Source organism: Eptatretus burgeri, chromosome 2, assembly GCF_056783735.1.
Source record: "Eptatretus burgeri isolate ZD-2024b chromosome 2, Ebu_testis_v1, whole genome shotgun sequence".
In the NCBI taxonomy this organism is placed as follows: Eukaryota; Metazoa; Chordata; class Myxini; order Myxiniformes; family Myxinidae; genus Eptatretus; species Eptatretus burgeri.
The window spans coordinates 95,781,661-95,794,160 of NC_140962.1; the positions used below are offsets into that span (position 1 = coordinate 95,781,661).

Genomic DNA, 12,500 nt, shown 5'->3' on the forward strand with positions numbered 1-12,500 from the left:
AGAAAACGATGCTCATTAAATGGTACATTAATTCATTTTCATCGTCATGTGTTTCGACGTCAATGATTGGGTCACAGCGTTTTTTTTTGTAAGAGTCTGGTTGAAATCGTATCTTATAACTTGTCTGGGGTCTCTTCACACTTAAGCCTGTTATTGGACCTGAAAGTCCCTGTCGTGTTCATCGTGTTTACCCCGTGTACCCTGCCCCATCCCTCTCCCTTCCACAGATCTCGTGTCTCTGTTCCCCACTGTTTTTTATCCTTCCCTCTCCTGCCCCTCTTGTCTCCTACTCCCCTTGTTGTACGTTCTAAGTGTTCGCTGTCATACGAGGCTCGACGGTGTGTACAAAAAAGAATAAATAAATTGTTTGTACACAAGAAATGTTTTGTTCCATTTTTAATTTTACCAATTTTTTTTTTTTTTAAATCAAACCTTTGATGAGATTTTTGTTAGCCATGTCAGTCCACTGGCAAATCTCGGCGTAAAATGAGGTTTGTTTCCATTATAGCATGTGCCACGCACAAGGGTGGGCATGGATTTGGAGATTCGTCACGGACAATTATATGCTATCATTGATTTTGACATTTGGCATGGACAATTACGTGTGCGCACACCATCGAGCTGTGAACGTGAAAGATATCTGTTGAGCTTATGATTGTGTTGGAATTTTTTGACCATGTGAAAACGAATTACAAATGTCGCTCCATGAATAATCGAAAGCTTCGTCCCTTTCCCCCCCCCTCCCTCTCTTGTTCAATACCAAGAGCACCTGAGTCATTGTTTGAAGCAATGCTGGAATGTCACTTGTTATGATTTTTATTAAATAACCTCATTTTCATGAAATAGTACATAGTGTCAGGTGTGCAAGAGAACAGTGTTTGTGAAAGGCACATAACTTCAGGGCTGCAGTCATGAGACTAGCTATCTCCTGTTGTGTCTTTTGTAAGATTCTAACCTCTTTTCCCCTGTTGTGCCATCGTGTAGTGGGACAAAAAGGTGAGTGCCAGGCAAAGAAAGCGAGTATAATCCAGTGGGATTATCTCAGGATACCCCCCACCCCCCATGCCCCCACCACAACCCTCCACCCACAAACCCCAGCCAAAGACACCTGCACATCACTCCCCCTCCCCTTTTTCCTTCACTGAGCCAGGATTAGCCACATTGCCATGTTTGCATTCAGGATGGAAAACCTTTTTGCCTTTTTCTTTTTAACCTCCCTCCATCCCCTCGCATTACTCACTCCTTTCCAGCCAAAAATATCCCTAAGAAACATGGATTAACACAATTTTGTTGATCCCAGCTTGCTCTCGCCAAGACGATGTGTGTATTCTGATTCTGTTTGAAACCAACTTCACACAGAGCTTGAACTGTGTTAATTTCGGTTTCGGAGAGTAAACGACGACCTGCTGTTCGTTTAAACGAAGTTAACATCATGTCACCAAAAAAGCAGAAACTTATCGAATTAAACTTTATTGTCTGACAATTGCAGTTGCATATGACGCACCTTGTGTAAAATTCCAATTGATTCCTCCAAATTTGCGATGATGCTTTCCCCATGATCTTTAATTTATTTATTTGTTTCAGTGCACGGAATGCTGCACTGTTACACGAGTTAAAGAAAACATACGTACGCAACGTTAAGTGATAATGTGCCATGCGTCAAAAATATGAAATACAACTTTGGTGTGATTGAAGAAAAACTTAAAATAATTATCCTCCACCTCATTGAAACATTTAAAATAGGTCCGGTCCTCCAAAAAAACCCCTTTCTGGTGAAACTACCAAAATCAAGAATCGCTGCTCACCTTCACTCTTTCATTCCTCTTTTCCCCCACCTCTAGATCAAACTCCCACACTCTCTTCAATCCCACTGTGCTAGCTCTTATATGAACCTCAACAGTGTGTACAAAAAAAAAATAGATAAAATAACTTAAAATAAAGATGTATAATGACGTAAACGCAAGTCCTCCCTCTCCTTTTTGGAATAACCCATAAACGTTTCTTTATATCTTCTACTTCCATATGTACGTTTAAATTCCATAAGAGATGAGCAGTGCAGTTTCAGTAAGAATTTCATCGTGGAGCCATTAAGATTAATGAAGCTTTGGAAAAAATAGCGTCTTCGTGTTGTCGACTCGATTCAACTTGACAGTGAAAAGGTGCGATTCTGTTACTGGCATTTAATTCGTCATTAACCTTACTTGCCAATTTCCAGTGTTAATTAGGGATGCTTGTTCGATTGGAAGTGTTTACATTGCAGCGATGATGCTCGACACACCTCTATTTCCTCTAACATGGATCAAGTCGTAATCACCCATCCCAACTCTGTTTCTCATTTGCAGCGATTTCAACTGTCACCATGAAAGCTTGCTGGGTGTTGGCTCGGCAAAAACCGTTCATGACATTTCATCAAAGACCTGCGATTCTGTCGTTTTGACCCGATCTATAACCTTCCCAACCACAATTTCTCTCCATCCCCCCCTCCTGGAACGAATAATGACTAACTTTCCATCCAATCTCTCTTGTTCCTCTTCTGCCACTATTGGATGTACTGATCACCTTCTTGTCAAACCCATATACCTGGCTATTCTAAGGGAGCAACCTCAATGATGAAGAATATGGCTGTTTGCACAGACCAACTGGTAGGAGATGTCATTCTGCTCTCTCACAAAATAATTGGACCACCATCTCTACAGCACTCAATATCAATGACACCTGGGAATACTTTCACAAAAGTCTACTTCCTCTCATGCGTTTATCCCATCCCGTCTGTGGTTTTCCTATGCATCCTTGAAACATTGAATCCTGCTGGGAGGTACTTGCAGTCAAGCGGCTTGCTCTCTCAGCCTGGGAAGCGAACCCGACTGAAGGTAACTTTCATTCATTCCGTAATGCTCACAAGTTTGTGTCCATCCTGAGGCAAGCCAGAGAACATCATCTTACAAATGTCACGGCTGAACTCGCCAAACAGTCTCCTCCCTCCAAGTCATGTGGCAGCTTGTCAAGTCTGTCTTTAGTGAATACTTTCCCTCCATCCCATCCTTCACATCAAACAGTGTTATTGCAGACTCTGCCCGAGATAAGGCAGAATGTCTAAACTCTGTGTTAGCCTCCAAATCTCATACACTCAAATTACCCCATGTCACACACTGTTTACTGGACTCTGTGTCCTCACCCAAGACCCTGCTTCAGCGATGGGCTCAGATGGTATCAATGCCCATGTTCTCAAATCCTGCTCTGCTGTTCTTGCTTCCCCTTTGACTGCCCTATTTAGTCTGTCCTCCCTTGGCTGCCTCCCATCAGTTGGAAGGCAGCAAGCTTCACTCCCATCTAATTTACTTCCAATTACAAGCAAAGCCATGGAATCTATCATTGCTGCTGATCCATCAAGTTTTTCTTGTTTTCAAACAACCTGATCTCTGATTAATTATCAGCTGGATTCCATCCTGGTCACTCAACTTTGGACATGCTTCTACTCCTCTTTCAGTGATGGTTGGAGGCCCTAAATTTCAGTTGAGAGGTTACGGCTGTTTCCTTGGACATATCTTAGCCATTCGACACAGTCTGGTATCCTGATTTGCTTGCCAAGCTCTCTGTCTGTGGCATTCAAGGCCACCTACATGCCTGGATTTCTGACTTGCTCCACTCGGGCAGTCAACGTGTTGCTGAAAATGGAGCGCTCTCCTCCCCTTTCCCAGCGGAGACCGTAGTTCCCTCAGGCAGTGTGTTCGGCCCAGTCTTGTTCTTAATTTATATAAATGACATGTTTGATGCTCTAGACAACCGTTTCTTCCTTTCTGCAGACAACTCCACATTGTGTCGTACAGTACCCCATCCCACTTCTTGGCAGACTACAGCTGCATATCTCTCTCTCTCTCTGCTGATCTGGAATTGATTAGATTCTCAATCTCACATTTTTGCTCCAGAAGGATCATCAAAAGATCCCTTCTATCTATTTCCTTGGTCATCCACTGAAATATTGGAATATCATCAGTCTCTTGAACTTCTTGGCCACACCATCAGCCATGACCTTTCCTGAGCTGACCACATTGCAAAGCTGGTCTCCAAAGCCAGCCACAGACTGGCTATCCTCAATTGATACAAATCTTTCTTGAAAAATCAAAGTTACTCCCAGTCTACAATGTCTTTGTCCCAAGCTCAGCAGAGTACCACTTTCCTCTGTCAGCTGGTGCCCCAGCATCGCATCTCTTTGTTGTTTTCACATCACAGGCAGGTCAGTCGTCCCTGTTTTCTACTGTCTATTCTTCAACATTGCTTCCTTTGCTCTGTCTCTGTCCTACGACCCTCCCCATCAACTCTAGGATGTGTATGTTTTTATAGTAACCCTCTCATGGTTAAACTTCCAAAATCCAGGCTGACTGCACACCTCAATTTCTTTATTCTTTGATTTTCACTTCAATAGAACCGCCTTCCAGAGGTAATTTCCAACTGTTTCCCCCAGGGCTTCAAGCCGACAGTGCGGTGCCACCTGTCATCCTCCAAACCTCTACCCATGATCTTTTTACTCCCAGTAACCCTTCCTAACCCAATCCTCTTTATGATTCCAGTGTTTTTATTTTTTTTTATTTTTTTCTCTCTCTCTCTCTCTCTCTCTCTCTCTCTCTCTCTCTCTCTCTCTCTCTCTCTCTCTCTACATCTGTCTCTCTCTCTCTCTCTCTCTCTCTCTCTCTCTCTCTCTCTCTCTCTCTCTCTCTCTCTCTCTCTCTCTCTCTCTCTCTCTCTCTCTCTCTCTCTCTGTCTCTCTCTCTCTCTCTCTCTCTCTCTCTCTGTCTCTCTCTCTCTCTCTCTCTCTCTCTCTCTCTCTCTCTCTCTCTCTCTCTCTCTCTCTCTCTCTCTCTCTCTCTCTCTCTCTCTCTCTCTCTCTCTCTCTCTCTCTCTCTCTCTCTCTCTCTCTCTCTCTCTCTCTCTCTCTCTCTCTCTCTCTCTCTCTCTCTCTCTCTCTCTCTCTCTCTCTCTCTCTCTCTCTCTCTCTCTCTCTCTCTCTCTCTCTCTCTCTCTCTCTCTCTCTCTCTCTCTCTCTCTCTCTCTCTCTCTCTCTCTCTCTCTCTCTCTCTCTCTCTCTCTCTCTCTCTCTCTCTCTCTCTCTCTCTCTCTCTCTCTCTCTCTCTCTCTCTCTCTCTCTCTCTCTCTCTCTCTCTCTCTCTCTCTCTCTCTCTCTCTCTCTCTCTCTCTCTCTCTCTCTCTCTCTCTCTCTCTCTCTCTCTCTCTCTCTCTCTCTCTCTCTCTCTCTCTCTCTCTCTCTCTCTCTCTCTCTCTCTCTCTCTCTCTCTCTCTCTCTCTCTCTCTCTCTCTCTCTCTCTCTCTCTCTCTCTCTCTCTCTCTCTCTCTCTCTCTCTCTCTCTCTCTCTCTCTCTCTCTCTCTCTCTCTCTCTCTCTCTCTCTCTCTCTCTCTCTCTCTCTCTCTCTCTCTCTCTCTCTCTCTCTCTCTCTCTCTCTCTCTCTCTCTCTCTCTCTCTTCTGTTCATTCATTCCCTTGCTGGTTGTGCTCACAAATGTTGCCACGGTCAATTTAACCATGTTCTTGTCGAGAGAAAAAAAAAAGAACAAAATGTTAGCTGCAACACAAATTTGTCCTGTTATGTAGATTCTGTGAAAATCAAACTGTAAGTGTAGTATAGAAATAACTGACTTCAACATTTTACATGTTTGGCACTAAAATATGTTAACATCATTTGATTGAGAGTTATTGACTTAAATACATAAATAAACTCGAAAGCATCTCAAAATGCAAAGCCCATGGCGCGTCCGCTTTGTACTCAAACTAAACTTGACAAAAACAAATGAATAAAATGGAACATTTATTAATTAGTGGTCTTCTTTTATAATCAAAATAAAGGTTTGTTGACAGTTTGATGACCAAAACTCAAATGGTGAAGACATTGTCACCTGAACAGACACACTGAAGTTCACATCGTAAATAAAGAAATAAACATGGAAGTGTTTAAAAAAAAAAAAATTAACCCCCGGCCGTCTCGTGCAGCGCAGCGGCAGACGGGCTGATGGGAGGCTATTTCACTTCACTGTGACGTTGACCTTTGACATTCTGACCCAATTATTCGTCATCAATATTCACATAATGAGGGTTTGTTGAGAATTTGATGACAAAAGTAATATCAGATTCCAATTTCATTAAATCTGCATAACCATCGCATTTACAATGAAAAATCCTTTTATTTCTAAAACAAATAAATTTAATCGAAAATATAAAAAGCTATAAATTAGTTCAATTACAAATTGTTTTAAACTCTCATTGACCAGAAATGCAACACAAACAAAATGGACTTTGTTTGTTTGTTTGTTTGAATTGTTTGTTTGAATTTGTTGTAAAAAGACAAAAAGTTTTTACATTTTTCCATCTGAACATGAAACATTCCTGTGGCTCTACTTATGCATGACTAATAGCACATGAACTCACAAAGGAAACCTTGATTTGTTTTTTTTCAATTCTTGTGTGCATGGCGTTTATCTCGATTCCGGGAGACGCTCGTACGAGCGAGGGAGAAAGTTTTTCATGCTGCTATGTAAATCTCCACTCATTCGGCAATTATAGTACATTCCCTTTTCCTTATGCACTCTGATATTTCAAATAACCCAGATCTTGCTCCTTTTGATTTGTAAACGAATGCAGCTGATTACTAATCAGTAGCTGCTTTGCAAAACTATTTGCCCATTGCCTTTCACCGATCCAGGTGCTTCTTTCATTTTACTTTGTCCTGAACAAATATGATTGTTGGGTTGAACTTGTAAATTTCTACCAGTCATTATCTCGGTTCCTAAACGTCATGCACACACACACACACACACACACACACACACACACACACACACACACACACACACACACACACACACACACACACACACACACACACACACACATGCCTGAGGAATGTAAGACGGTTTGCGTATCCAGAAGGGTATGTGGCGAGGATCTGAATGCTGCATTGGTGCATGCTGCACACCTCACCTCCCCCACAAGTCGATGCGAACATCACTGCTCAACAGTTCACATTAGCCTCACCCCGGCACTACATCGCTACAGTCAAACGTCCTTTGATTTCACATGAATGGCCTGCAGGCTAAACTCTAGGCAGTTCAACGTGAACCATATGCTATTGGCACCTCTCGACTCCATCATTCTGTTTCTTTTTAATTCGTTTAAAATAGTCTCTCACGGGAGCCATTTTTACTTTTTAAGAAGTACATCCATTGTTCCTTTGCAGATACAGCAATTGACGTCACAAGTTAGCACAGATTCAAGTTGTACATGCACAAAGCAAACATTTTGTTCACTTGGCTACTTGGCTCATCTAATTAACCCTGGGTTCATCACCTTTTGAACATGAAAGCTGTTTCACTTTGAATCGTCAAAAGCTGGCAATACAAGTGGAAAGTTCTACCAACTTTGCAGGAAGTTCCACGGGCCTTGTGGAAGATGTTTCCATCCTAGTAGGAAGTTCCAACTTGTATTCTTGGAAGTAGGAAGTTCAAATTGCATTAAACTTTTGTAACTTGGTCTCTGACTTCCTGGTTCAGCCAAGTTTTTCATCAACCTGGCCTGGTAAATAAATACACTTGGTCTTTCCTGTAGGACAAAGTTAGAATTTTCAGAAGGGAATTTTTCCGCATTCTCACAAACCCCGACACGTAATCCTTGTCCGAGGAAAGAGATGCGCTCCAAGAATGCATTTTTGACATTTTACCTTTTACATCATTCCATAATTGCTCTTATTCTGATTTTAATACAAATATATTCTGCACAAATTCCGATGCGAGGCCTGCTGATGACTTACACATTCCTCTCATGTTTGCTGCTTTTTGCCTTTTCTGTTCTCGGCCTGCTTATCAGGTGAAGGCAATAAAAAAAATGACGCATGGTTAAAACCTGACATCACGAAAGATGCTTGCATTCAGACTAAAATTGTGGAATATTGCAATGGTGTGTGCTTTGATGGGACACTTTTTTACCTTAGAGGGTTATCTTTTCCCCTTTTTCTTGTTTACGGACATGGCATGCAGCCTTCCTGCTTGGAGCTTGGTTCTTTCTTGCACATCTTGCTTGCTGCTGGTTCATGTATACCAGGGCTTTATTCACAGTTTTTCTGCACTGTATGTTACAATATAGTGCGTCGTTACATTGGCGAGGATGTGTAGGCACGCTAAATATACAATGTATGTTGTTTTTCTAACCGGAGGATGATTAGTTACGTTGGGTGATGTTTCCACTAAATTTCTTTTATTTGTGATTAACGTTGCAATGCTCTATTTCCTCGGGTTCTTTAAGATGTTCTTGGTTCGGGGCATTGGCAATGTGCACTGATAAAAAAAAAAATATATATTTATCACACAAGTGTGTGGTTTAGTGTGCGTCCAGAAATATTTTGGAAACATTGGGCTTTTTATCATCCCCATGAATTCATTTTACAGCTGCTTCATGAGAGTTTGTTACAAATTATTGTAAGGTTTGAGCGGTGTAAGATATTTGCTTTGCCACGATGAATGGTTAGGCAATTTGAATCTCCTTGAGGAGGTAACAATTTCGGTCTCATTCTCTACATTTTCCTCCTCAACACCATTAATTATCCTCATCCCCCCCCCTTCCCCACATATTTTTTATTATCCATTTTTTATTTCCTCTGCCACTGAAAGTGGGTAGAGGTTATATTTTCACCCCTGTCTATTTGTCTGTCTGTCTGTCTGTCTGTCTGTCTGTCTGTTTGTCTTTCTGATTGTCTGTCTGTCTGTCTGTTTGTCTTTCTGATTGTCTGTGAACAGGATATCTCAAAAATTTGAGGACGGATTCAGATGAAATTTGGTGGACAGGTTAGGTGTGTGACAAGGACAAAATAATTAGATTTTGGTGAATATCTGGGCCCAGATGCTGGAATTTTTAAAGTGATTCTTCACCATTGAGAGATCGGACATGTAGCATGATATCTCAAAACGTTGTGGGCGGGTTTGGATGAAACTTGGTAGACACCTTGGGTGTGTAACAAGGAGGAATCCATTCGATTTTGGTTAATATCCGGATCCTGATACGAGAATTTTTTTTAATTTTTCTAAATGATTCTCCCCTTTTGAGAGATGGCATGGAAAACTCTATACAACATCGCATGATATTTCAAAAGGTTTTGGGCTGATTCAGACGAAACAAGGTGGATGAGTTGGTTGGGTGACGAGAATAAGCCAATTCGGTTTTGTTTCAGATCTGGATCTAGATCAGGCCTAGCAGTGGGATAAAAAAAGGTAAACTGTTTCGCCTGGCGGAAGTATACGTTCTTTTGAGTGCCGCTGTTGTTACCTCCGAGAAAGTTATGTTTTCACCATTGTCTGTCTGTCTGTGTGCAGGTTATCTCAAAAAGCTCTGGGTAGGTTCGGATGAAACTTGGTGGGCAGGTTGGGTGTGTGACACGGACGTATCCATTAGATTTTGGTGAAGATCCAGATACTTTAATGTTTCGTCTGTGATTCTTCACCATTGAGAGATAGGGATAAACTGATAACAATACATCATGATATCTCAAAAAGTTGTGGACGGATTCGGATAAAATTTGGTGGGCAGATTGGGTGTGTGACAAGGACGAATTGATTCAATTTTGGTGAAGATCCAGATCTGGGCAGAGGTATGTGCTCCACTGAGTGCCCTTTCCTCTGTTTTTCTCCTCATCTCCATTTTGTCTTCTCATCCACCATTCCTCCTCATCCACGTTTTTCCCTCCTCATCCCTGTTTTTCCCTCCTCATCCCCATTTTCTTCTGCTTGTCCCCATTTTCCCCTCCTTGTCCCCATTTTTTCTTTTTCCTTACCATTCTTGGTCCTTTACATCCCTGTTTTTCTCCGACTCATCCCTGTTTTTTCCCAACTCATCCCCATTTTTCCACCTTGTCCCAATTTTTTTTATTTCTCATCCCTGTTTTGTCCTCCTCATCCCCATTTCTTCCTCCGCATCCTCATTTTGTCCTCCTCATCCCCATTGTTTTTTTCCTCCTTGTCCCCTTCTTTTTCTTCCTCATCCCTGTTTTTTTCTTCCTCATCCCTGTTTCTTGGCCTCCTCATCACTTTTCCCCCCTCCTCGTCCCCATTTCTTTCTTCTCGTCCCTGTTTCTTCCTCCTCGTCCCCGTTTTTCCTCCTCATCCCCGTTTTGTCCTCATCCCCATTTTTTTATTCCTGGTCCCTCTTTTTTTCCTCCTCATCCTCTTTTTCTTCTTCCTCATTCCTATTTTTCCTCCTCCTCGTCCCTGTTTTTTCCCCTCCTCGTCCCTGTTTTTTTTCCTCCTCGTCCCTATTTCTTCCTCATCTCTGTTTTTTCTTCCTCATCCCTGTTTTTTGGCCTCCGCATCACTTATTTTCCTGCTTGTCCCTTTTTCTCTCCCCATCCCCGTTTCTTCCTCCTCATCCCAGTTTTCTTGCACCACGTCCCCGTTTTTTTCCTCCTCATCCTCGTTTTTTTTCTCATCCATGCTTTTTCCTCCTCATCCCTTTTTTTTTTCTTCTCATCTCTGTTTTTTCCTGATCACTTTTTTTCCTCCTCATCCCTGTTTTCTTCCTCCTCATCCCTGTTTTGTTCTCATCCCTTTTTTTCCTCCTCATCCATGTTTTTTCTTTGTCATCCCTGTTTTTTGACCTATTCCCTTTTTTTCCTCCTCATCCCTGTTTTTTCCTCATTCCCATTTTTTCCTCCTTCCTTTTTTTGTCCTTTTCCCTGTTTTTTCCACATCACTTTTTGCCTCCTCATCCCCGTTTTTTTCCTCCTCATTCCCATTTTTTCCTCCTCATCCCCGTTTATCTTTTTCCCTCAACCTATGCTTTTATTGTTGTTCTCTCTCTCTCTTTCTCTTTCTCTCTTTCTCTCTTTCTCTCTTTCTCTCTTTCTCTCTTTCTCTCTTTCTCTCTTTCTCTCTCTCTCTCTCTCTCTCTCTCTCTCTCTCTCTCTCTCTCTCTCTCTCTCTCTCTCTCTCTCTCTCTCTCTCTCTCTCTCTCTCTCTCTCTCTCTCTCTCTCTCTCTCTCTCTCTCTCTCTCTCTCTCTCTCTCTCTCTCTCTCTCTCTCTCTCTCTCTCTCTCTCTCTCTCTCTCTCTCTCTCTCTCTCTCTCTCTCTCTCTCTCTCTCTCTCTCTCTCTCTCTCTCTCTCTCTCTCTCTCTCTCTCTCTCTCTCTCTCTCACACCCCCTTTTGCTCATCTTTTGTGTTTGTCCTTTTTCTTCTCCTTTTCATCTCCCTGTTGTGCACTCAACATTTGTTTGTGCATTTGGGGAAATGCATATCACAGATGCTGACAGGGCCCACAAACATGGAATGGATGAGTTCATCTCAGCAAATCCTTGCAAGTTTGACCATGCTGCACTCTTCAAAACAATGCAGCTCCAAACTTTGGAGCATCGACTCAATGACTCGTTCTCATGCCTTGTGAGTTTCAAAACAAAGCTACACCTTTCTAACCCATATCTCATGCAGTACTGATATTGTGCACAAAATAGGAAATGTGGATAACTCAATCGTTTGAGGGTTTATATTTTTCCTGCTTCTTTTACTGCTTGCTCTTGCACACAAGTTGGTTAAAGTTCCTCCAGGAGTCTTAAGGCATTCTCCATGCATCATTGTTGCAAAAGAAAAAGTCACTGTGTGGTTTTGTAATTGTCCATAAATTAAGACCTTCAACAAAGGTTAATGTGTTGCAAAGTTCATCATTACTATCATTTTCTCATGTTTTGTTATCTAAAATATTGTCAGCGTGATTAGAATTTGGTTTAAAGGGTTTTTTTTTTCTTTGATCTGAATGTGAATGAAAATCATGAAAATCTTTCCTTGTGGTATTGTTCGGTTGGAGTTTGGTGCTATCTGTAACCCATATTCAGACCATTTTATTTTCTGACACCATAAGGAAAGATCCAAAAGAAAGGGTTGAGAAGTACAACAATAAACTCACTTTAGCTACAAAGCTCGTTGATGATAAACCTTTTCATCAAATAATCCATGCAAGATCATTCAAGTTTGGCAAGGGTCTTCAGCATTTTACTTCAATAAGGATGCTAATAAAAAGCTATGGTGAAACTCACTGAACCTAGCTTATGATGAAAGTGAAATGCTCTGCCTGCCTCTTTAACCCATTCGATCTTTTGTGTTTGAAAAGGCCAAAAACTTTTTGTTTGTTTTTTTCTTAAATTCCATTTTCTATTTGCTAATGAGCCAATGTGTAATTTATTTCATTTGCAGGGATGGTTCAGCCCAGGCCAGGTTTTTGTGCTGGATGAGTACTGCGCTCGCTATGGTGTGCGCGGCTGTCACCGTCACCTGTGCTATTTGTCAGACCTGATTGACCATGCCGAGAATGGGATGATGATAGATCCGACACTGCTACATTACAGTTTTGCTTTCTGTGCGTCGCATGTACACGGAAACAGGTGCGTTTTGAACCGTCACTTTCAGCTGCACTATTGGTTCACTTTTGTTTGCATGTAGTATCGTTTTTTTTTGTTAACT

At 41.8% G+C, this 12,500-nt stretch overlaps 1 protein-coding gene across 1 annotated transcript in view; it reads left to right on the forward strand.

Annotated features, from left to right (window-relative positions):
* LOC147032614 (calcium-dependent secretion activator 1-like) overlaps positions 1–12,500 on the forward strand; it is a 488,157-nt gene that overhangs the window by 247,632 nt on the left and 228,025 nt on the right. Inside the window, exons 13-14 of the mRNA XM_085850762.1 lie at positions 11,290–11,426; positions 12,234–12,421. Coding sequence (XP_085706888.1) covers positions 11,290–11,426; positions 12,234–12,421 — 325 coding nt within the window. The remainder of the gene's footprint in view (positions 1–11,289; positions 11,427–12,233; positions 12,422–12,500) is intronic.